The following is a 26,506-nucleotide window of genomic DNA, read 5'->3' on the forward strand; positions in this document are numbered from 1 at the left end:
AACTAGAGAAAGCCCGCACGCAGCAACAAAGACCCAGTGCAGCCAAAAATAAATTAATTAATTAAAAAAAAAAAGGACAAAAGAAAAAAAGCCTCTGTGATTTTGTACTCACAGCCCACAGCAGAGGGCTCACCCCTCTGGGCGCAGCAGGCCACAGGGCAGGGGGTCAGGGGGCAGCATAGAAAATGCGACACTCGTTGTGTCACACGCACGGGCTCTGACAGGCCCGTGATTCCTTCTAGGTCCTGGGCTCCTTGTCCCTCTGCAGAGCAGCTGGGCGTGACAACAGGGTGGGTCCCATTACTCTCCTAGCCCCTCCCTCCCTTCCCCAAAGGGGCATGTGGTCAGAGTTGAGAGAGAATACTTTCAGAAATGTTCAACCACTAATGACAGCAGCACACCCTGAATGACAGGCTGGTGCAGAGCCGGGATTAGCCTGTAAGCCAGGGGCAGCTGGGACCACTTTGTGTGAATTGCCACCTCCCTGCCCGTGGCCCACGGCCACCCAGCTACCCACCCACCCCATACACACACACACACACACACACACACACACATACACACACCCTTCCCCCAGATTCTTCTCTTGCCCTCAATCTGGAGCTTCCACTGTTCCCCTCTTGAATTACCTTTAAAATAAGACTCTTAGAAGGAAGAGAAGGCCTCAATGTTTGAGGACCATCTTCTCTTCAGCAGTTTCCTCTCTGGGAGGTCACTCAACCCTTAAAAGATGGGACTGTGTTGTGATTAAAAGCTGGCCCAAAAGCTGAAACCACACACCATAAGCCAAAATAGTACCAGGACACAAGCGGGGCGATGGGGTGGAGATGAGCTGGGCCCCACCACAGGCAGCCTGGCTTCGGCTCTGCCAATGACTTCAACCTTGGCCTGATCCCTCCACCACCTTGGGGGCGGGAGGGAGGAGCTATGCAGCCCCTGGGGCAGTCAGAAGAAGGCAGAACGGCAAAATTCCATGAATGGTTTTAAGTCACCTAGTTACAGAGATTCAGCTCTCACTACACCACGTGCCTCTCAAAATGCTGGTGTGAAGTTACCTAAGTTCCTCCCTCAGATCAGAAACTAAGACCCCCCTAAGGAATGCCAGTCAAGGTCAGGGCCCTGGGATTCTCTCTCCACTCTGCAGAAAGAGAACTGATGCAGGTGAGGTCCCCAGGAGAGGGCTCTTGGCTGTCCCTTGCCATTCAAGCTTTGACATTCGTAGCACTGGCCTCAGTCCTCAGCTGACCCTGAGAGCCACAGCCTCCAATGTTGTGGGACACCCTGCATTGCTCTGCATGAAGGCCAGAGAATTGCATTCAATCATTATCTTCTGAGCACTAGGCCCTGTTCTAGGGCTAGCAACAAAACAGAAAGAGTCGCTGATCTCAAGGAGCTTACATCTTAGTGGAAATGCGGTGATTTGTACTTCTGCTCAGAAACAAATTTGCATCACACCCTACAATGCCAGTGTGTGAGAGAGCCACTTGTCTAGTGAGTGAGCCTGCCTGATAACTTGGCATTGTGACCCAGTGCAGCTTTGTTGCTCATCACATATGTAATAGTTTATGTGGGATAATTAAACAAAACAAAACTTTGTTTAAATAAAAAAGCCAGCCCTAGCATCAGTAATGCAAATGAAAACAAAATGAAGAGTCAAAAAAAGTGATGGCTCACAGACATGAAAACAAAAATTTTTGCTAAATTAAAAAATGAAATTCTAAATTTGGTGGTCACTCAGAATTTGGGATTGATAAATCTACCAATCCTTTATGAGGAAATGGATTTAAAAAGTAGTCGGTGGCTTCATCAAAATTTAAAACTCCTGCTCTTCCAAAGACACTATCAAGAAAATGAAAAGACAGTCCCTAGACTGGGAAAAATCATTTGCCAGATACCTATCTGATAAAGGATTTATTTCTAGAAAAAAAAACTCTCAAAACTCAATAATAAAAAGAATAAACCAATAAAAATAATGAAAAGATTTTAAAAGAGAAGATCTACAAACAGCAAATAAGCACATGAAAGATGCTCAACATCATTAGTCATTAGGGAAATACAAATTAAAACGACAATGAGGTACCAACACACAACTGTTAGAATGGACAAAGTAAAAACAAAACAAAACAAACCTAAAAAATCACACACACACAAACAAAAACAAAACAAAAAAACCTGCCAGTAACAGTACTGGTGAGAACACAAAGCACCTGGGACTCTCAAACACTGCTGGAGGGAACACAACGTGGCACCATCGCTTTGGAAAAGAGTTTGGCAGTCTCTTATAAAGTTAAACATGCACTTAGCATACGAACCAACAATCCTATGCCTAGGTATTTACGCAAGAGAAATGAAAACGTTTACATGAAACCTGTAGGCAAATTATAGTGACTTTATTCATAATTTCCAAAAACATAAACAACCCAAACTGGTGAATGAACAGACAGACTGTGGTACATCCACACAGTGAAATACTAATCAGTAAATAAAGGGATTGAACTACTGATGATGCAACAACATAGATGAATCACAAATGCATTATGCTAAGTGGAAGAAGACAGACACAAAAGGCTACAGAGTATATCCATCCATTTTTATGACATTTAGGAAGAGGTAAAACTGTAGGGAAAGGAAGCAATTAGTATCTGCCAATAGCTGCAGAAAGAAGTAGGGGCTGACTATAAAGGGGCATGAGGGAACTTCTGGGGGAGATGAAACTTTCAATATCTTGATTATGGTAGTGGTTACCAGACGCTATAATTTTATCAAACTGTACATTGCATAGTGGGCGTTTTATTGTATACCTCCATAAATTTATCTTCATTATTTTAAAAAGCAATTTGTGTGTTTCAGTCACTGCAAAAACAGCTCATCATGGGCTTCCCTGGTGGCGCAGTGGTTGAGAGTCCGCCTGCCGATTCAGGGGACACGGGTTCGTGCCCCGGTCCGGGAAGATCCCACATGCCGCGGAGCGGTTGGGCCCGTGAGCCATGGCCGCTGAGCCTGTGCGTCCGGAGCCTGTGCTCCGCAATGGGAGAGGCCACAACAGTGAAAGGCCAGCGTACCGCAAAACAAAAAAAGCTCATCACGTGAGAAAAAATTAAAGTTTTAAAAGGCAGGTAACTTGGGACTTCCCTGGTGGTCCAGTGGTTAAGAATCCGCCTTCCAATGCAGGGGACAAGGGTTCGATCCCTGGTCGGGGAACTAAGATCCCACGTGCCGTGGGGCAACTAAGCCTGTGCGCCACAACTAGAGAGCCCATGCGCCGCAACTACTGAACCCGCACGCTCTGGAGCCCACGCACCACAACTAGAGAGAAACCCATATGAGGCAATGAAGAGCCTGTGCACCACAATGAAAGATCCCGCGTGCCGCAGCTAAGACCCAACACAGCCATAAATAAATAAATATATAAATTTTTTTAAAGGCATGTAACTTACGGTATGAGGATAGCCCCTTCCCAAAAATAAAACACCCAGAAAACAAGAACCTTGATGGGAATGTGATTCAGGCAATACTCAGGACTCTACAAACACTCTGTATTAATAAATATAGGGATTCTTCAAAGCCTGGGGACACATCTCTCCCAAATGTCAAGAATTCGTGGCTGGGCTTCCCTGGTGGCACAGTGGTTGACAGTCCGCCTGCCGATGCAGGGGACATGGGTTCATGCCCCAGTCCGGGAAGATCCCACATGCCGCGGAGTGGCTGGGCCCATGAGCCATGGCCGCTGAGCCTGCATGTCCAAAGCCTGTGCTCCGCAACGGGAGAGGCCACAACAGTGAGAGGCCCGCGTACCGCAAAAAAAGAATTCATGGCTGACCGGATACCGGGTGCCAAGCATACTTTTCTATCTTGGTAAAAGAGGCCCAGGATACTAAAGGGAGGTTCTTTGACCTCAGAATTCAGGCCCATTAGCTCAGCAAAAGAGAACTACTGATGGTGGGGTTTTCCTCCATTTAAATTAAAAAAAAGAAAACAACCAAAAAACAGATACAGAAGTTAAAAATTGTCTAATAATCTTTTTTTTCTACATCTTTATTGGGGTATAATTGCTTTACAATGGTGTGTTAGTTTCTGCTTTATAACAAAGTGAATCAGTTATACATATACATATGTTCCCATCGCCTAATAATCTTAAAACTCTTCTCACACTCCAATCCAGGGAATCGATTTTTGCCTGGATGACTAGAACCAAGAGGGCGGCCCCTCCTCCAAGTCCTCTTAACTGGGCATTGTCTTTTAATAGCAGCATGGAAACAAAACTGAGTGAGGCTGGGCTGGTTTCCAGTAAAAGAACCAGAAAAAGAAAAAAGAAAAAAACAAAAAAAAACACCAGCCACTTAAAATAGAAGCATGGAGGGAAAAAATGGGAAGTGGTGATGGGAAAAGAAACGTTTTCCACCATTCAGAGAGGCGTCACTAAGCAAACCTGCTCCCACCTACAGCCGCCTCAATTCTTCCTTCTCATTCAAATGTGGAGGGGGGCGGGGGGAGGGGGAGGGGGATAAAAAGGAGAGGTGAAAAGGGAAAGGCGCAATTAGAGTTAAAAATGGGGCCATCCGAGTCATTCCAAGGGTAATTTATGGCTCCACTCCACACCCTACCTCTAGCTGCCAGCCTCAGAAACGACAGGAAAGGTAAAAATAAAACTGCTGCAAGTCCATTCTACGTGACAGAAAGACAAGTGATTTACTTTTGCCCAACCTGGAATATAGAGCAAGCTTCTCAATGGTGGCAGCTTCCTGAGACTAAAAAAAATCATTTTAAGAGAGAAAATACAATAAATTTTGACTCACCTCATCTCATCCCAGGTTGCATGTTGGGTTTCACTAAAAAGAACGCCCAAACGCCCTCCCAAACTTGACCGAGAGATGAAGTCCAGGGGAAGCGGTCACTGTCTCGTTCCACCCCACCCCCGCTCGGGGCAGGAGGGGATGATCTGAGGTTCCTTGAACACAGAGGGCAGCCCCTGACTTATTTGTCCCATGTCCTGAGATGGTACAAGGGCATGAGATGCTCTAGCAGCTCAGGAGATGAGCGTGGTGGACCATCTGCCTCCACTGACACGCAGGAGGAAGCTGCACAGGGCTGACCCTGAATACGGAGCTCCAGCTTCTGCTACAGGTGGGCCAGAAAAGTATCTCTACCTTCTTCCTCCCGGCATCACATCTTGTTTGAACCTGGCCCAGCCCAGAGTGTCCCTGTGCTACAGCCCCAGACCTGAAAGAGCCACAGGGGACCCTGCGGCACCAGGGATGACAGTATACGGGGCATTATTTCTAAGTGTTCTGACAACGAATCGCAAAGGCAGGGATTCAGCAGGAGGGAGGTAAGCTCCTAAAAGAATATGTTCAACGGACATTCCTCCAAACCTCCCTCTAAACTCCTCCCAAGGAAAATTCAGAGCCTTTGCAGATCTACTCGCCTGGCATCCTCTTCTCTGGACTCTTCACCCAGTTGGCTTCTCATTCAAATCTTAGTCTAAATGTCCCTCACCTCCCAGCCTGCACTAAACTCCCTTTAATTCTTTTCACACAGCATTCTAAACTTTTCCCTTATGGCACTTCCATTTGTGATTATATGTTTATCTGTTTAATGTCTGACTTCAACGAGGCCCATGAGGGTAGGACCTTGTCTGTTTTGTGTACCTTTGTATAACCAGCACCTAGAATGCGCTTGGCCCCAGAGTAGGCATATAAAAACATTTGCTGAATGAATAAAAGAAGCAAGCTCTCAAGCACAAAAGCACTCTTGGGCCTGTAACCTGTAATACTTCCCATGGTCGTGGCAACCAGTCCTCACCGCCCCATCTCCCTCCACCCTTTTAAAGAATGGAATCCGTGCTGAGAGATGGAATCCACAATCTACCAGGTATTGAGAAGTGTCAGAGCTAGTGTCTTCCAGAAAGGTTAGCCCTGAACATCATGTAAAAACATTCTCTAGGGCTTCCCTGCTGGCGCAGTGGTGGAGAGTCCGCCTGCCGATGCAGGGGACACGGGTTCGTGCCCCGGTTCGGGAAGATCCCGCATGCGGTGGAGAGGCTGGGTCCGTGAGCCATGGCCGCTGGGCCTGCGCGTCCGGAGTCTGTGCTATGGGAGAGGCCACAACAGTGAGAGGCCCGTGTACCGCAAAAAAAAAAAAAAAAACATTCTCTAGCATCAGGGTCTACAGATAAAAATCATTTCATTAGACTCATTACTAAAATTGCAAGACAATCTTCAAATCCAACCAAATTTTATTTTTCATGGTTTTTTTTGTTCTAGCTATAATTTTCAAGTGCTCTCCAACAGGTGAAGACTAGGCAAGTGATTAAATATGGGATTTAAGAAAGATACCTTCTGTGGTCGGCAGAATTTCTAAAATGCCCCTCCTCCCAAAGATACCCCACCCTAATGCCTAAAACTAGGGAATATGATGATATATCACACCCTTGATTATGTTATTATATGGCACATGATATTACCATAATAATATATGATAATATTATGATATTATATGGCACAGCTGACCTTAAGAAAGGGACATGAGGGAATTCCCTGGTAGTCCAGTGGTTAGGACTCGGCACTTTCACTGCTGGGGCCCAGGTTCAATCTCCGGTCGGGACTGCCATGCCATGTGGCCAAATAAAAAATAATAAATGTATTTAAAAATAAGAAAGAAAGGGATATCATGCAGATGGGTCCAATCTAATGACATAATCTAAAAGCAGAACACTTTCTCCAGCAGTTGTCAAAAGTGGAGGGCAGAAGAGAAAATCAGACGGATTCAAAGCACGAGGGAAATCTGACACACCCTTGCCAGCTTGATGATGAGTGGGGTGGGGGGGGGTACATATGAGAAGAAGTGTGGATGGCCTTAATAAGGAGCTGAGTAAGACCTAACTGAGAGCCAGCGAGGAAATGGGAACTCAGTCCTACAATGACTCAGTCAATGGCTCGAATCAGCTTTGAAGCAAATTCTTCCTTAGTTTCCAGATAAGCATGCAGCCCTGCTGACACCTTGATTTTGGCCTTGTGAGACCCTAAGGAGACCAGTCAGCCAGCTATGGTGTCCTCGTCTTCTGACCTACAGAACTGTGAGCTCACAAATGATGCTGTTCTAAGCCCTAAATTCGTGGTCATTTGTTACACAGCAGTTGAAAACTAATAGATCCTCTCAGCACAAATAAATGTCAGTTTCCACAGAAGAAGATACTAATTTTCAAATATACGGCTAGGTAATTCTTGCTGAGCACCCCACCTCACTCTGTTAGAAGGCCTTATACAGAGATGGAGATGCCCTATGGAATCAGTGCTCATCTCATAGGGACGCATTTCCACGATCCAAATGTCCTTTATGAGACACGCATTCCTCACATTCAACCATCACTTGGGGATTTGAACAGCTATATATATGTGGGACATTACTGTTCTCAGAGGGTAAGTAAGTAACTCTCTTTCCTGGTAGAGTTCAGGCACATGGACTTCACACATTCTTTTTCCAAGCAAGATGTATTTATGTGTCAACTTATCTCTGATTCCAACGTTAACCTTAAAAGTTGCAAGGATTTGAGTAGAACAGTCCATGTAAAGGGTTCAAAGTGGAAATATCAATCATGAAGAAAAAAACAGGAGGAACAGGAGGGACAGAGCAGGCAGTGGGAACCCACCACATTCTTGGTGGTCCGGCTAAGCCTTGGAAAGCACAAGGCCGTCCTGATAAAAAGTCTCCCCTGTAACCTGTGCCCCTGAAACCGCCACTTCTCAGGGAGTCAGGGTGCCAAGGAATGTAAACCAGTAGGAAGACCCACCCCAAAGTCCTGGCAAGTGAGAAGCAGGAACACAAGACTCTTTCAACTCAACAAGGATTTACTGAGCTGCTGCTACGTGCGGCAAAGCACTATTCTAGGCCCTGGTAGGGACACAAAGATGCATAAGGTCCAGATGAGTTTGGCTGAGAACTCAGCACCACTCCCCCTGTACCGCTCCCCACCTCCAAAAGAAGGAGTGCTGTAGATGGAAGAGGAAAAACTAACTCCTCAGGAGTCCCCACTTCACCATTCTTTTCTAAGTGTAAAGCAAAATTGTATGATGTGATTTAAAATAAAGCTTTTTGCTTACCTTTTTTAAGGTAAATTTTTTAAGGTAAAATTTTAAAGAAAAAGAACCATGTCCTCATCTCCCCTTCTCCTTCACAAAATAACAATTATTCATACCATCTCCTATTCTAGACTTTCGCTAATCTCATGTTAAAAAGTGTTGTTGTTTTCTCATTTTAAAGTTGTACCTTCAAAGGCCATTTATAAGCACACAAAATAGACCCAACACGTAGATGTGCCATAAAAGTCCAAGTAAAGTCCAAGTCCAAACAGAAAATCTTCAGACAGGGAGCCTGGGTAGAAATTCTTGTTCTCTTTACACTGTTAGGTGCAGAATTTCACACTCCATTATCAAATAATCAGTGAGCCAAAGATACCTTCAACTCATCAAGACAAAGAAAAGGCAGGCCAAACACAAAGTTAGCTTAGCAAAGGGAAACAAGGAAGGCAGGACAGATAGCAATTAAAAGGCAAGAAGATAAAAAGATAGCATCTTTGGAGAAAACTCCAAAGATCTCGAGAATCACAAGAAACATAAATGGACTAACCGTGAGAGCTTAAAGATAAAAGGTATCATATTGGTTTGGGGTTTTTTTCAACCTTTTTTTTTTTGTTTTTTGCGGTACGCGGGCCTCTCACTGTTGTGGTCTCTCCCGTGCGGAGCACAGGCTCCGGACGCGCAGGCTCAGCGGCCATGGCTCACGGGCCCAACCGCTCCGCGGCATGTGGGATCTTCCCGGACCGGGGCACGAACCCGTGTCCCCTGCATCGGCAGGCGGACTCTCAACCACTGCGCCACCAGGGAAGCCCTCAACCTTTTTTTTTTAATTTAAATATAGTTGTCATATAAATTACATTAGTTTCAGGTATACGACATAGTGGTTCAACATTTATATACATTCCGAATTGATCACCACAATGTCTAGTTACCATCTGTTACCATACAAAGTGATTACAATATTATTGACTACATTCCCGACATCGTACATACGTCACCATGATTTATTTATTTTATAACTGAAAGCCTGTATCTCTTAATCCTCTTCACCTATTTCTCCCAACCTCTCACGCACCTCATACTATTTGTTAAAAATCCCATCAAATGCTGTTGCAAGCAACACCATCTAATATATAAGCATCCAAAAGGCTGAAACTAAATGTGTAGGGGAAAATATGCTGAGAAAACACAAAACAAAGGTCAGCTGGGGAAGCTATGTTAATGTCAAACCAAACAGATTTTTTTTTTTTTTTTTTTTTTTTTGCGGTATGCGGGCCTCTCACTGTTGTGGCCCCTCCCATTGCGGAGCACAGGCTCCGGACGCGCAGGCTCAGCGGTCGTGGCTCACGGGCCCAGCCACTCCGTGCCATGTGGGATCTTCCCGGACCGGGGCACGAACCCGCGTCCCCTGCATCGGCAGGCGGACTCTCAACCACTGCGCCACCAGGGAAGTCCCCCAAACAGATTTTTTAAATGATTTTTAAAATTCAGGCATATTTATTAATACATATAGTCAAATTCACCCTTTTTAAGGGTGCAGTTCAGTGAGTTTAAACAAATGCATACAATCGTGTTACCACCACCACAGTGAAGACATAAAACATTTCCATAGCCCCCCAAAACTTCTTGGTGCCCTTGGCAGTCAATCCCCCCCTCAATTCCCAACAACTGCTGACTGATTTCTGTCCCAATAATTGTGCCTTTTCCAGTATGTTATGTAAATGGAGTCACATAGAATGTAGCTTTTTGTGTCTGGCTTCTTGCACTTAGCATAACGCTTCTGAGAATCACCCATGTTGTTGTAGGCTGTTCCTTTTTATTGCTCAGAGCAAATAAATTTTAAGAGAAAAAACTCTAGAAAAAGAGAAGATCGTGAGATAAGGATAAAAGGTTCAATTCGCCCACAAGACGTACTTCAAATTTGTATTGTGGACAAAATAACCTTGAAATACATAACGCAGAAATTCATGGGAATTCCCTGGTGGCACAGTGGTTAAGAATCAGCCTGCCAATGCAGAGGACACAGGTTCGAGCCCTGGTCTGGGAAGACCCCACATGCCGCGGAGCAACTAAACCTGTGCGCCACAACTACTGAAGCCCGTGTGCCCAGAGCCCAACAAAAGAGAAGCCACCGCAATGAGAAGCCTGCGCACCGCAACAAAGAGTAGCCCCTGCTCACTGCAACTAGAGAAAGCCCGTGCCCAGCAATGAAGACCCAACGCAGCCATAAATAAATACATTTATTTTTTAAAAAAGGAAAGAAATTCATGGATATAATCTGGCCCTACCTGTTACTGCTGTCACCTCCTATTTTCCCTTCACTCCCTCCACTCCAGCCAGACTGGCCTCCTTCAACTCCAAAGGCACGCTCCCAGCTCGGTTCCTTTGCAAGAGCCATTGCTCTGCCCAACATTCTTCCCTGAGATAGCCTCATGGATAACTCTCTCACCTTCTTCAAATCTTTGCTTATAGGTCACCTTCTTAATGATACCTCTCTTTTTGTTTGTTTTTTGCGGTATGTGGACCTCTCACTGCTGTGGCCTCTCCCGTTGCAGAGCACAGGCTCTGGACACACAAGCTCAGCGGCCATGGCTCACGGACCTAGCCGCTCCATGGCATGTGGGATCTTCCCGGACCGGGGCACGAACCCCTGTCCCCTGTATCAGCAGGCGGACTCTCAACCACTGCGCCACCAGGGAAGCCCTAATGATACCTCTCTTGACTGCATTATATAATTGTGCATCCTGCTATTGTGTAATACATTTATATATATATTTTTTCACGTGGATCAAATTTGTTTTTTAAATAATGAAGATCAATAAAACCAGAAAAAAGAGGAACACTCTGGGATTCCACACTACTATAGATGCCAAGGCAGGCAACTTTTCCAGAAAGGACGAGTCTACAAGGTGAAACCTGCAGACAAGTCAGCTGGCCTTTTGTGGCTGTAATTTTGGCAGAATGATAGAGGCGGATGCTAGAATGAAGCGAACTAATACACAAAAAGAGATAAGGATGGGAGACCCATAGAATATTAAGATTAATATCTTCACTATATTTTCAGTAAGTTATGGGTACATAACAACTTCAGGAACCCCTGTGGCATGTAGCCAGAGCGTAAAGCAATATAAATTCCGTGCTTCAGTTCTGTGACTATTTTTACCTAACGCAAAATGAAAAAGCTAAATATAGAATTGTTCCAGTGTTTGAAAGGAGTCGTTCTATTTAGGTTATGGAGCATGCCATCATAAAGACAGTCACTAAACCAAACCCCAAATCTCCACTTCCACAGACCTTGGCACTTTCAAAAGGAGCCATCCAGTGCCAACAGAATCCTAAAGGAAAAGTCTAACCTCACCTCACCAAACCACAACCACAAACACCATGGCTTCAGCAACCCTTTCCCCCACCATCCACATCTGTCCAAAGCATTTGCAGTCAGTTCTATTCCAATCTTTGATCATCCCATACCCAAACTGCTCAAGCTCCCATGACCAAAAAATTCTTTCTCTGAGATGCATACTCTTTTTATTGGTTTCTCTCTAAACTCTTTCCCTTTCAATCACAATTTTCTGGGACTGAGAAGTGCTAAAATCCAGACACAGATCTAGTTAAAATACAATAGAAATTTCACCCCATCCCCTAAATCGTGGAGACACTTATATTGGCCCCGTTGTTCACTGTCAGGAATACACTTTGATGTGCTCTAGATCTCCTAAGTTTGTTTTGCTCTGCATTCCTCCTCCTATGGATACGCTTTTAGAGGAATGACTCCGTCCCAGGTCCACAGAGCCTGCTAAGCACCAATCACAACCGTCATGGGGGATGCCACCTTAAAGTGACAGCTTCATAAGCTGCTCCCCTCCTGCATTTCTTATTTCCATGAATGGCGTCTCAATACAAGAGCCTGGGAGTCCCCTATATGCCTCCTCATCCTCCACCCTGTCTCACTAGTGAGTCACCCAGTCCTGCTCAATGATTACACCTCCTATAGGTCTTTCTCCTATTTCCTCCCTAATCTGCCACCACCCACAGCTAGTCATCCACTCCTATCTCACCAGTTCCCACAGCAGTCCTCTTATTGGTCCCTGAGTCTAGCCTCAACCTCCACTGTGTCAGACATTCCTACCTTCTTCTATTCCACATGTGTCCCTTGTCCTGTCCCCTCACTGCACGGGCTAGAAAACTCTCAGACTACCATGCCCCTAGGTTCTGGAAGTGATTTAGGTTGCACCAATGAGAAGCTCTTGCAGGAGATTTGGAAAGCAGAAGAAAGGGAGAGACCACTCTTCTGGTGGTGGTGATGGCTGTCAGTAGTTCCAGCAGCCTCCCTGCTTCACTGCCTGGACACCACTTCATGCACATGCAGTGGTTGGAGGGGCAGAAGTTTCCTGACATCTGTCTGGATTGCCACCACAGGACTATGACCTTGAAACCAAGGATGGGGAGGGCCTCATTTCTCCTCCAGCCCACCCAGTGACTTTTATAAATACCTAATTCCCCATATTAAATCCCTTTCTGCTCAAAATACCTAGAGTGGTTTCTGTTTCCGGCAATGAACCCTAACTGATACAACTTCAAATTCATCCAGCAGATACTTACCTGAATAATTTACCACAGAAATAACACAACATGCCCTTGCTCAGAACTCAGTGGTTTCCTATCTCCAAAGAATAAAATCTGAAGTCCTCAGCAAAGCATAACCCTTTGTGAACTGGTCTCACCTTCTTACCATCTCCCACAGCGGGATCAGCATTCTGTAAAGGGCCAGACAGTGAATATCTTAGGCTTTGCAGACCATATGGTCTCTGTCACACCTATTTAACTCTGCCATTGTAGCGTGAAAGTAGCCATAGATAATATGTAAATGAATGAGTATAGCTGTATTCAAATAAAATTTTATTTACAAAAAGAGGTGGTCAAGAGAATAAGAAGACAAGACATAGACTGGAAGAAAATATTTGCAAAAGACATATCTGATAAAGGACTGTTATCAGAACTCTTAAAATGCAACAATAAAGAAAGGAAAAACCTGATTTAAAAAATGGGCAAAAGACCTGAATAGACACCTCACCAAAGAAGATATACAGATGGCAAATAAGTATTTGAAAACCTGCTCTACCGCGTACATCATCAGGTAAATGCAAATGAGATACCACTACATGCCTATTAGAATGGCCAAAATCTGGAACACTGACAGCACCAAATGCTGGTGAGGATGCAGAGCAACAGGAATTCTCATTCATTGCTGGTAGGGGTGTAAAATGGTACAGCCATTTTGGAAGACAGCTTGGCAATTTCTTACACTCTTACACTCTTACCATACAACCTAGCAATTGCTCTCCTTGGTATTATCCAAAAGAGTTGAAAACACATCCACAGACAAACCTGCACAGGGATGTTTACAGCAGCTTTATTCATAACTGTCAAAACTCAGAAGCAACCAAGATTTCCTGTAGGTGAATGAACAAACCATGGTACATCCAGATAATGGAATTTTATTCAGTGCTAAAAAACAAATGAACTATCAAGCCATGAAAGGACATGGAGGAACCTCAAATGCACATTACTAAGTGAAAGGACACAATCTGAGCTACAAACTTTATGATTCCAATTATATGACATTCTAGAAAAAGGCAAAACTATGTAGACAGTAAAAGGATCAGTAGTTGCCAGGAATTAATAGGGAGGAAGGTATGAATAGGCAAAACACAGGAGATTTTTAGAGCCCCGAAAGTATTCTGCATAATACTACAATGGTGCATGCAAGTCACTATACATTTGTCAAAACTCACAAAGTGTACAACAGCAAGAATGAACCCTAATATAAACTATGGGTGTTGGGGGGTAAAGTCCCTCATTATCATTTGGGATAATGATGTGTCAATGTAGGTTCAGCGATTGTAACAAAATGTACCACTCTAGTGTGGGATGCTGATAGCAGGGGAGGCTGTGTGTAAGTGGGGCAGGGGGTATATGGGAAATCTCTGTACCTCATACTCAGTTTTGCTATGAACCTAACACTGCTCTAAACAAACAAACAAACAGGTGGCAGCCTGGATGTGACCTGCAAACAATGGTTTGCTTCAGCTATCATCCTGAATATCTATGTGTCCACGTTACCAAATGACTAATATGTCCTCGAATATGCCAAGTTCTCTTTTTCTCCATTGCATTTTCCCACGCTGCTCCCTCAGCCTGAGTGACTTCCCTTACCCCCACTTCAATGGTCTGCAAACTCCTTAAAAGTACAGCTCAAATGTGTGAGGTTTTCCCCTAAACCCCACCAGGTGGATTTAGGTAAACTTTCCACTGCCTTCACTCACCATCACTATGGGGTCCATTGCACTAAACTAGAATTCTCACCTGTGACTCTGTCTCCTACTGGGTGCCAGTCCTCGATGTCAGGGGCTGTGGCTTTTCTTTTTTTTTTTTTTCGGCTTTTCATCTTTTTATCACCACAACCTAGCTCACAGCCTGGCACTCATGTCTGTGGAACAAATATTGCCTCCAATTGCAGATACTTCGGATACTTGCCTTACTTTCTGGCACATACCACACCTCTCTGGGCTCAGAAGAGATGCCCAGTAAAGACCAATGAAATAAATGGATCTGAATAAATAAACGTATAATAGGGAATTCCCTGGCGGTCCAGTGGTTAGGACTCTGTGCTTCCACTGCCGGGGGCCTGGTCGGGGAACTAAGATCCCACAAGCCTCGCAGCATGGCCAAAAGCAAACAAAAAAAATGTACAATAATGTATAATGCATAATTTTAATTAGTGCAGATTTAATAAATAATAATTGATTAATAAATTAATAATTAATTAATGTATAAATTAATGTGTAATTAATCTCCAGGATGACTTTTCGATGTCTGCCTTTGAGAACGCAGTGGGGCTCCTGTCCACAGTCTCAATCCTATTCCTTATACACCACCTGCTCAGAAGAGAGCCCTGAAAGCTCCTTGTGTGCAGGGACCGGATCTTAGCTATCAATGAACGAGTAAATGAAGTACACGTATTCCTTTTCTTACTCCTTTCTCATCCCCAGTAATCGTAGTGAGGCTAGAGCTAGATTTTAAGTAAAAGCTATTGGATGGGAGGCCTGAACTGTAAAGATGCTGGGTTCAGTGTCATGCTGACAGGGTGACATCGCCACATGACTACAGTTCCAAATCAATTAGCCTTTAGTCATCTCAGTGGAAGGACAGGTGAAAGTGGCCAACAATGACAGAGTGCCTGAAGGCTCAGTTCCTATCCACCCCTCGTTACCCCATTAGTTTTGCTTCCCAGGACTCCCAGCAGTGTTCCCAGCAGTCTCAGGCCCCGTTAAGTTTATTTTTCTTTCCTTTCTGGGCTAGGCTGTCTGCAGACACAGCTGATGAGCTATTTAGAGCTCACCAGAGACCTTGCGCCTTTCTATGCCGCCGAGATTACAGCTCTTTTACATCTCCAGAGGTCACTGATGCCAAGGCAAGGGAGTCAATAAATCGGATATGTTTTCATCAAAGCAGGATAAAAAGGGAGAGAGGAAAAGAGGCTGGATGAAAACTTATTACAGGAGGGTCTGAACTTTCACATGTAAAAGAATCATGGGGGGGTTTGTTAAAATCTAGATTCCAACCAACACTGCCCAGTAGTGACAGTTGATGGAGGACGGAGGCCTGCAGCCCTTCACACCAAACACATGCACACACTCACGCACATTCACATATACTCTTACAATAAATATGTACATAATACATAATAAAGAAAAATTAATTATTTAAGCCCCTATGTCTAGATTCTTAACCAAGATCCCTTTCACAGTTTTCAGACCTATTAATGAAAAACTTTAGGAACCTAAAAGCAAGTTCAATGCATTCTTCCATTTGTTGGTACCGTTTCCCTGTGTGACGATGGAAAATCTACGGGGATTCTGGATGGAGGAGCTAGTTACTCAAGTCAGAAGAAATCTTAAGGCTATGCTTGGAGCAGCAGCAGTGCTCACGGGCAGTCTTATGGTTTCACCCATTAGGTGACATCACCTTAACTCCCTGGTTTCATGTAATAGCTGAGGAGTGGGGAAAAAAATCACAGGTGATGAAGAATCAGCAAACCACAGAGGGACTCCAACACCCTGGCTTTTCTAACCTAGCGGTAGCTCTGAAGAAAGCTGCCGGTACCAGAGTGGATCCCCTTGCTGGGTTCTTTCCCCCTCCACGTCCACCACAGCACTAGCTCTTCTAGTTCACTAGTTAGCACCCTCACGTGTTAGCCCCTAAGACACTGTACTGAACCTTTGGACAGTGGACAAGTCTCTCTGCAAACCCACGCCCCCCCTCACCTCGGTCTCTCCCTCTCCACATGCTCATCTCTCCTCTTTCTGAGCTTCCCGTGACACTCGCCATTTCATATACATCGTGTACACCATGAAGACTGTGCGCTCACTGTAGAGAGCAGACACCATGTTTCTGGCAGGCCTTGTGCAAGGCGATGTGTGCACGACACCGCGCACACATGAGAACTGCAAAGCCTGAATTGACTTAGGCACGGTTCCCAAGCTGGCCCTCATTCCAGCAAAATAAAATAAACACTGGGGGATTATTAAAGGGTGTGGTAGGCCCTCCCTGTGCCAACTAGCACACACTCTCCCAGGGGACTCCATAACACACTGGAATAAGGAACGCTGGCTGAGGACGCAGGGCAGGACGGCACACTCACAGACAGAGCCCTGGGTACACCACGTAATGGCCCCTGCTCCAAACACCAAAGGGCCTCCTGGGCCCCCAAGATTACTGCTGTTCTGACACATGATCTGGCAGTGACCAGCTTTCATCTGGAACCCTTTCCCAAGGCCCAAACTAAATTCTCCCACCTGAGATTTCTAAGTAACAGGAGCACAGCCAACAAGGCCAACGTGAAGCATCGCCTTAGAATCCCTGGCTCCACTGCTATAAAGATAAACTGGGCAGAAGAGAAATGAGTGGTCATTATCGAGCCTGGAGAATCCCTAAGTTCTGAAATCTGTCTACCTCGATGGCACACAACAATTTCTCCAACCTAACACCATCACTATACAGTTTACCTAGGTTGGTGGATGACAGTTTTTGTATTATGAAGAATACAGTGTAAACCAAAGAATATATTAAGTATATAGTCAATTGAAAAAAGAATAATAAAATGAACACCCAGGGCCAAGAAATAGCATCCCCCATACCCAGAAGCTTTCACTGTGCTTTTTCCTCATTAAGCCCACCAGTGACAACCATCTTCCTGAATTCAGGGTTAATTCGCATTCCCTTCCAATTTTTATAGTTTTACCACCTATGAAGGTATCCATAAAAAATACATGGTTTCAGTTTACATTTTTGAACTTCACATAAATGACATCATACTATATATTTTTTCTGTGATCTGCTGCTCTTGTTCAACATTATGTTTCTGAAATTCTACCACAGTGATGCAACTATCTTTCCTCCATTTTTGTTATGGGACGCCATTTCATTGTAGGACTAAACAACGATGTACAATATTGACTCTTTCTTTACTCAGCCAGACCCACCGACTGGATACTAACATGGTCTGTCTGCTAATAAATTTATGCCATCGGTGGCGATCCTGTGCTGGCTTCCATGTGGCAGCTCAGATGGCAAAACAACTAGAGATGTTTCACCTGATGATCCCTAATAGTGAGAAAGATCCCAGTAAGAGACGGAGCTTTGAGGCCTTGTTTAGCAAGCACGTGGTAGCTTTGCTGGATGAGCTTGGGTAGATGAACCTTTAAGATAAAACTCTTACACGGTTCCAGTTCTATGGCTGTATAAAGCAGGGGAAGGAGAGGAAAAGGCTGCTTTCACATTGTAATCTTCACCTTCACGGGCACATCAGAGCACCTTTGATCATGAAGAACAGCACCCAAGTCCAAGAAAAACCAACCATTCAGACGGCGAAAGCTAAATATTTAGTCTGGGAGGCGGCAAGCAGAAGCCCGTCATTCTCTCTGCCACAGGAAACCAAGGACAGCGGAGGACTGTCCCTGAATCCTGAACGTTAGATTCACCACCCTCCTAACTACAGTCTCCTGGACAGGAATGCTTCAGTAATGCCGTGCTTCCCAGGTTTGGGTGTGGGGATGTGGGGCGCAAAAGACCGTCTACAGATGCAATTCCTGGCCACCTTCACTGAGCGCTCCCAGTGTGCAAGGCTCTCAGACTGACAGAACTCATCTCAGTTAATTCCTACAGTGACCCTGTGAGGCAGGCGATGTCCCCATTTCATGCCTGAAAAAACTGAGAGGCTGAGCATTTCAGTGACTTGTCCAATATTGTATAGCAAGTAAATGACAGGCCAGGATTCAATCTACATCTGATTCCAGAGCCTCACACTCATCCAGCAGACTACTCTGCTACCCCGTGTGCACGGTGACCTTTGTAACTGCGGCAGCAGTGGGGAAAGGGGGGTCTTAAGGATGCAGAAGAGACTGCCTTTGGGCCATACATCCAAAAGTGTTTGCTGCTGAATGGCAGCAGGTTCCATGCGAACACACAATAAATACTTAGATGGAAGAGGCCTGTGAAAATTCAGAGGCCATGCATGGAAAATGCTGCAGTAGCTGGGCAGGCGGAGGAGGACTCCCACACGGCTTCAGCTACCTAGAAGGCAATTTGCCCACTAACAATTAACTAGCATTGAACGTCCGCCATGTGTTATGGGCAAAAATGCGTCCAATTTTCTGCTGAAGTCTGCCTGCTGTTGTAACACTCAAGAATCCTCAACACATCAGCAAAGAAGCGCTATCCAGACACGTAAATTTCAAGACCTATCAACTAGAGAACTTCAGAGAGCAACAAATAGGTCAAGAACTTAAGTCCAAACGTTAAGAGCTGAACACTGCCCTCCAGCCCCAAATTAAGTGACATCAGTTGTGTTTGACACCAATTTTCCAAGTCAGCTAAAAGACTAAGATGGTAGTTACTAGCACCAGAGCTAAGGAGGCATCATTCTCAGAGTGAATGTCTGAGGTGTTCCTCTCCACCAGCTACTCACCATTGAAGAGATTTTCTTTTCTCTAACTCTGGGCGCCAATCATGCCTTTGTTGATATAAGATTTGCCAGTTATATCGTTGGTCCTTACCCTGTGAGAGTCGACTACTTATCTCAACCTTCAAATCACTCTTCTCTGTGACTCGCTAGATGACTAGTCTTCATGGTATGAGGTAGTTAAGACCTTTGCAGAGGCTTGGAGAAAAGATGACAGGCAAATAGCACCTCTGCTTCTAATGATGCTATAGACAAAAGATCCAAACATCCAACCCCCTCTTGTTCCTGACGCCTGCCAAGCATCAAGACCTCACAAACCCTCAAAACAACCAAATCCAGAGAGGCTGAAGGCTGTCCTCAGAGGGATCTTTCCAGATGTTGTGGGTATTGGCTAAAATATGCTTTGTTTCTTAAAGCATTATTCCCCCACCGCCCGGGATTTGTTTGGGAGGATTTTTACCAGTTATTCGCCTACTCTCTGCAGATACAAACTACATTCCATACGATTCTTTTCCTTAAAATTTCCTTAAAATGTCTGGGGATTTTGTACATTGTAATAAACAATAAAACAGGTTCCCGGGACTTCCCTGGTGGTGCATTGATTAAGAATCTGCCTGCCAATGCAGGGGACATGGGTTCGAGCCCTGGTCCGGGAAGATCCCACGTGCCGCGGAGCAACTAAGCCCGTGTGCCACAACTACTGAGCCTGCGCTCTAGAGCCCGTGAGCCACAACTACTGAGTCCGTGTGCCACAACTACTGAAGCCCGCGCACCTAGAGCCCATGCTCGGCAACAAGAGAAGCCACCGCAATGAGAAGCCTGCGCACCTCAACGAAGAGTAGCCCCCGCTCGCCACAATTGGAGAAAGCCCATGCACACAGCAACGAAGATCCAACACAGCCAAAAATAAATAAATAAATAAATTTATTTATTTATTTAAAAAAGCAGGTTCCCAACCTCCTCCCCATCTCTCAAATACACTTAAAATTATTCCTCTGCCTGGGAATTCAGTGACCGTGGAAAGGAGTTTGCACCATTAACACAGGTATAAGATGGGAATGTCGGTAAATAAAATTAAGTCATTTGGGATGTATATAACAAGTATAATACAGGTCAGACTCTGTGTGCAGGAGGTCTTAACCAACACTCCAGAGGGAATCATGGATCACCCCCCGCAATTAGAAATGTACAGACAGAAAATTTCACATACAAGGAACCACTGCTCTAAGTGTTCCTATGTGCATCCTGGAAGGATAACTGTGGCTACTGTACCTGATTCATAAAAAGCAGTCAAGCTCTGTTCAACAGTTCCTCTCAGCCAAATAACCAACTGAGTCAGTCCCAAGCTTTGTCAAGGCACCCTTGACCCTTCCGAGAATCCTGAGTTTTGTATTCCTCTCTGGGCCATCTTAACATACTTATAAGTCAGTTATAAGCTCCCTGGAAATTTCCAACAGTTTCTAACAAAAATTGTTCCTCGCCACTTCCCAACATGTTTTCAAGAGCTCTAAGCAATTTCCAGGCTCCTCCTCATTCACAAGGAGGGAGGTGTCTTACCGGGATCTCCCACCAAAGCAGTTTGTGCTGGGGGGCTGGTGCCGGTTCTCTGGAGTGACAGCCGTCCCGCTGGATTCTCTCGAAGGCGGCTGTGAACCTGGAAAAGGGAACAATCACACACAAAAAAGACAGAAACGTTGAGAAGCTCACACCTCTGTTTGAGATGTGGGTACAGGAACAGCGCTAAGTGCATGTTTTAAAGTTACCCACCCCAGGGGGACACCAACGGTCCAGCAAGCTGCAGCCTCCAGCATGACAAGGACAGGGACGGCTGGGTGAGGTCTGATCAGGGCTGCGGAACAGAGGGGCTCAAACCTGGGAAACAGCTCTTCCCAAGACCTTCAAGAATGTCAAAGGCACTTACAAGCGTGTTGCCTTATACGTTAAATGAACCACACCCCGTGAGACAGAGGATAGATGCTGGCCATGCAAAGTGGAAGCAAGGAATTGGGCATCTCTCCACATCGCAGCAACCAGAGAGCTTTTAAAAAGCCAAATCAGATTCTATCTAAATCAAATCATGATACTCTCCTGATTAAAAACCCCTCAACAGCTTTCTACTTCTTAGGTTGAGGTTCACAATCCTTACCAAGGTCTTCGAGGCTGTGTGACCTGACTGACCTCACCTCCCAGCACCTCCTTCTCGCTCCCCACGATCCAGCTGCCCTGGCTGCCTCTGTACCCGCTGCAGGCCACGTTCGCTCCCACCTCAGAGCCTCTGCATGTGAGACCCCTCCACCTCTTACTCAGCCGCCCCTACATCCCACACCCCCCGCCTTGGCCTGTCTAAACTCCTTATACTCCAGCAGGACTCAGTTTCCTCAGGGAAACCTTCCCTGGCCCCCCAATTTAGATGAGATTCCCCCTCAAGTAAAGGAATCTCATACCACCCAGTACTCTTCCTTCATAGATTTGTTCACAGTTACAGTTATATAATTATTTCTGTGTTTACTCATTTGATATCTAACATCCCCTGCCCCTGCCAAGTAGATCACAAGCTCTAGGGAGTAGAGACCATGTGAATTTTGCCCCTGACGTCTGGCTAGCACCCGGTCCAAGAGCTAGTACATACCAGGTGCTCAACTGTGGATGTATGTGCTGAATGAGTGAATGATGCAGGTTTTTCTAGATGCACCAAAAGTACCCCAAGCACCATGGAGGTCAGTTGAGGGAGGATTCTCAGAAGTCAAGGCCCATCCAATCACTGAGATTCCACTCAAATGCCCTTCAGATAGAATTCAAACCCCACCCCTTGAAGCTACAGAAAGCCTGCTTGGGGCCTGGAAGGTGCCGTAGTTACATCACGCTTAACAAGAAAAATTATGGAGAAAGCCAACCGGTTTTGGACCTCAGACTTCATGAAGTAATTTCCTGCTAGATCCAAAAGTGACTAATTTCAAACTAGATGAAAAGAAACAAACCGCCAACATTCAGGACAGAGCAGGAGACACTCCAATTTCCCTGCTTCTTGCCTGTATTCAGCTAGTGTGAATCTCTGAGACACACAGTTCCCCTTTTCCAACCAAGGCCATCTCATAAAAGACACTCTCAAGATCTCCAGGAAGTTTAACTAGATTGGGAAGAAGAAAAATGGGCCCAAGTAACATTTAATAAAGATGTTTTATTTTACAAAGTCCATGTGGGATGAAAACATGTTTTTCTCTGCTCTAGAACCAAAACAACAACACGCTTACAAAGGCTTGGTATTTATTTTGGTCCTTTAACAGAAAACAGTCCTTGAAAAATCATGTCCTGATTGTGATCCATGATGCTAAGAAGTGTCAAGGGGCTTCCCTGGTGGCGCAGTGGTTGAGAGTCTGCCTGCCAGTGCAGGGGACGTGGGTTCGAGCCCTGGTCTGGGAGGATCCCACATGCCACGGAGCGGCTAGGCCCGTGAGCCACAACTACTGAGCCTGCGCGTCTGGAGCCTGTGCTCCGCAACAAGAGAGGTCGCAATAGTGAGAGGCTCGCGCACCGCGATGAAGAGTGGCCCCCACTTGCCGCAACTAGAGAAAGCCCTTGCACATAAACGAAGACCCAATACAGCCATAAATAAATAAATAAAATTTTAAAAAAAACAAAACGAAAACAGGCTCAAAGCAGTTAAGGGACTTGCCCAGGACCCCTAAGCCTCAGTTAAAAAAAAAAAAAAAAAAGAAGCGTGAGGGCTGGCTGTGCAGTACCCAAACCCAGGTACCTGGTAGAGAACCAAGATCTGGGCACCTCCTCTGCCCCGCCCTGCCCCGCCCTGCCCCATCCCGGCACAGCCCTGGGGAGCAGGGCGGCACTCACCATCCGTCACGGCGCTGCCATTAGGCACGCTTCCCAGATCAACAGCCGGCCCGTCCAGGAAAATTGTCAGCTCACCACCCGAGACAACACCGCCTTTGTTCTCTGTCTGCAGGTTCAGGGTCAGCTGTGTGTTCTCCACTGTTGGACACAAAAAGCAACATGGATGCACACTGAGCAAATGCACACTGAGTTCAGATTCTGTAAGTTATAAGCTCCCACTTCACTGACTCTGGCTTTCCTGCCAACTTTTTTCTACATCTTCAAACTTGTCTCGTGGCACAGAAAAAGGAACGGGAAGGAATATGCCTAACTGTCACCACGGTATCAGGCTGGTGGGGAAGGCTGTGCTCATTTTTTTCTGAATATTTTATATTGTTAGGTTCACTAGGTAATTTCTACTTTATTTGTTTGCTTATACCTGCAGGACCGTAAGAAAAGAGTAAGAGATACTGACAGCATACAGAGGAAGAAAGCAGTTACAAATAGCGTCCCCCCACCCACAGGAAGAGGGGTGGCAAAAAGAATCGAAACAGGTCAGGAGACCCTAAAGAAACGCTATCAGGAGTCATCTCTAGATAAAGGATTTCAGGGACTTATTATTTGGGCTAAAAAGTGTTTTTTAATTTTCAATCCGGAAAATGTTTCACTTTGAAATAAGGCGGAAAAAAGTTTAAAACAACAAAAGTTCAGTACAAGCAAGTCAGCCCCGTCGTTACACGGTCCTGGGTAAGTCCCACAGGGAGAGACTAGTCAACACCTGGCTCCATCAGTGAGGTAAGAAGGCAGCTCAGAGTCACCCAGCCCCTGGAACACTAGGCAAATTCAGCCCTGTGGGCGAACAAGAAACAGAACTAACTGGCACGAGGCAGAAGCACCAAACCCTAGGCAGGCTGGAAACTGCTGCACACACACCCCTGACCCCACCCACCAAGCCTGGCCGCACCGAATGGCCTCCATCCAGTTACTGCTGAGGACCCAGAGCCTCCAGTTCAGAGCCGTTCAATAATTACCAAGAAAGAGCAGCGTTTATGAGGATTTCCAAAGAGTATGCAGCCCTTCCATGCCACCCCACATCTTACAAAGCCAGACCAGGAAAGTGCCACATATGCCAACCTCCTTCCCCACCCACAGTATCCATCAAACCGCCGCTTCATTTTCTCTCTTTGTTGCTACTGTATTATTATGAGCTGGTTTTCTAGAACAAGGCAGGGTATGTATAAATAACTACCTCCATGAGCATTTCCTAGAGACAACCTCCCCTCACCAAAAAGGTCTACCCTGCATCTCTCCAAGAAACAGACACAGCCCTTTAAGAACCTAGCAAAAAAAAAAAAAAAAAAGTCTCAATCAATTCAAGGATCTACTATAATAAGGTAGAAACCAGTTTTCCCTCACGTTGTCAAGCTCTTGGAGCACCTCTCCCTCCCCTTAACCTTTCTTCCCTGTGATGGAGCTCTCCAAATCCTTCTGAGTCTGTTTTCAGTCAGTTTTACTAAGGGGCTTGGTGAGTTCCAAATATTTCTATAAAAGAACACTTGCAACCTGAAAACTAGCTCCTTCAAAAGTCCAAGAGAGGGAAAGAACTGAGGCCTTTCAACCAGCACCACATGCCCGCCGTGCAGACGAGCCACCTTGGAGATGGATCCTCCAGTCCTGGTCTAGCTCTCAGATGATTGCGGCCCAGCCAATGTATCGAGTGCAACCTCGTGGAAGATCCCAGGCCAGACTGCCCAGCTAAGCCGCTCCCAAAACCTGACTCACCGAAACTATGAGGTAATAACTGTTTATTTATTTATTTTTCTAAAGTCAAGGAGCACCTCCCTACTCTATCATACTGAGATCCAGGGTATAAGTCCCTAGCAGGCAGCAAAGCACAGAGGTCGAGGGTGGGTACCAGTCAGACAGACTGCATTCAAATCTCAGTTCTATCTAGTACTATGCGGTACTACACAAATTACTTAACTTGAGCACTGGTCTCTCTACCTTGCAAAACAGGAGCAGTAAGAACACATTGTTCAAGTAACACATGTAATGAATTAAACAGCACCTGGTAAATTCCCAATAAACTGTCATTTTTATTATCTCCCTGTTGACTCTCCTGTTTTTAGGCTGAAAAGTCCTGATTTCTCTCAATCTAATTTTTTCATTGTATACTTGCTCTTCTCCTGACCTTTCCAAGCCTTTTTCAGCTTTCGACAACAAACTCCAAGGTCAGCAAAAATCTTCCAAGATCACCCACATACCTATCACAAGGACGTATGGTCCTCTCATCTTGTATCTAGGACACTTCCTAAAGATGTCCGGTACACCACTCTCAGGAACATGCCAGGATGAGAATTCTAGAAGGGCTCCTTAATTCCCTTCTTGATATCTCAAAGGCCATCACTTTACAAATGGAGTGTGGGTACCTTTCCCCTCCTTTCTGGAAGAATGATAATGTTCAACAGGAAGCTGGAAGAGCCCAAGTCCTCATGCTGCTAATTTCAACCTCCTAACAGCCACCCTGCCATGGTCCTCTGACAAAGCCAGGGGCAGAGCCCACATTTTCCTCTCCACAGTCTCAGCTCAAAGCTCCAACTCAGCTCTTCTGTCTGGTTTACCTGCTCATCATGTCCAGCAGAGTCATTATATACATATAGGCTTGGAAGTTACCTTGCAACTCTTAGAGACACATCTGACCTTCAAAAAGAGCCAGTGACAGGGGAGATTTTTTTTTCTTTAAACTAAGCTTTTGAGAACAAAACGCTCTACTGTTCTATTTACTTAAAAGAGAAACAGTTCAGAGAGAACTCTAAGCATCACTTCGATCATAACCAAGTGATCGAAGTGAGCATCACTCAGAGCAAGACAACTCAACACCCACATGCTTCCTGACATGATACAGGATGAAGTACACAACATCACTTTTTTTTTTTTTTGCGGTACGCGGGCCTCTCACTGCTATGGCCTCTCCCATTGCGGAGCACAGGCTCCGGATGCGCAGGCTCAGCGGCCATGGCTCACGGGCCCAGCCGCTCCGCGGCATGTGGGATCCTCCTGGACCGGGGCACGAACCCGTGTCCCCTGCATCGGCAGGCGGGCTCTCAACCACTGTGCCACCAGGGAAACCCACAACATCACTTTTAAAGTCTTCTTTCAAAAGCATTTAACCTGAATCCAATCAAGCCTCGAAACCTCTTTCCCAGCTTACATGAAATGAGGGGATAGAGGAATAAATTCAGTGATACCACGAAGAAGCAATCAGACCAGCCCAGAATATGGGACATCCATACGGTAACCAACCCAGACTCCTCGAAAAGTCAATGTCATTAAATAAATTTAAAAGGGGAGCGGGGGCAGGCAGGAAGAAGACTCTTTTAGATTTAAAGGAACGTAAGTACCAAATGCCTTGCATAAATTTTGACAAAACCTTGGTTTGAAAAATACATTCTTGGGACGATTGGAGAAATTTGCATCCAGACTGGATATTGAATGGTGTCTGAAATTACTGTTGATTTTCTTAGGTTCACTAATGGTACTGTGGCTGTATTTAGGAATGGTCTCATTCTCGGGAGATCCA

The 26,506-nt window shown here is 45.4% G+C and overlaps 1 protein-coding gene across 4 annotated transcripts in view; it reads right to left on the reverse strand.

Moving 5' to 3' along the window:
* The window catches only part of WWP2 (WW domain containing E3 ubiquitin protein ligase 2), a 145,481-nt gene that overhangs the window by 64,121 nt on the left and 54,854 nt on the right, over positions 1 to 26,506 (reverse strand). For all 4 annotated transcript variants that reach the window (XM_033434278.2, XM_049703977.1, XM_033434279.2 and 1 more), the window contains exons 5-6: positions 22,948 to 23,085; positions 20,656 to 20,752 (exon numbers count right to left, since the gene is read on the reverse strand). In XM_033434278.2, coding sequence (XP_033290169.1) covers positions 20,656 to 20,752; positions 22,948 to 23,085 — 235 coding nt within the window. The remainder of the gene's footprint in view (positions 1 to 20,655; positions 20,753 to 22,947; positions 23,086 to 26,506) is intronic.

Source organism: Orcinus orca, chromosome 20 (genome assembly GCF_937001465.1).
Source record: "Orcinus orca chromosome 20, mOrcOrc1.1, whole genome shotgun sequence".
In the NCBI taxonomy this organism is placed as follows: Eukaryota; Metazoa; Chordata; class Mammalia; order Artiodactyla; family Delphinidae; genus Orcinus; species Orcinus orca.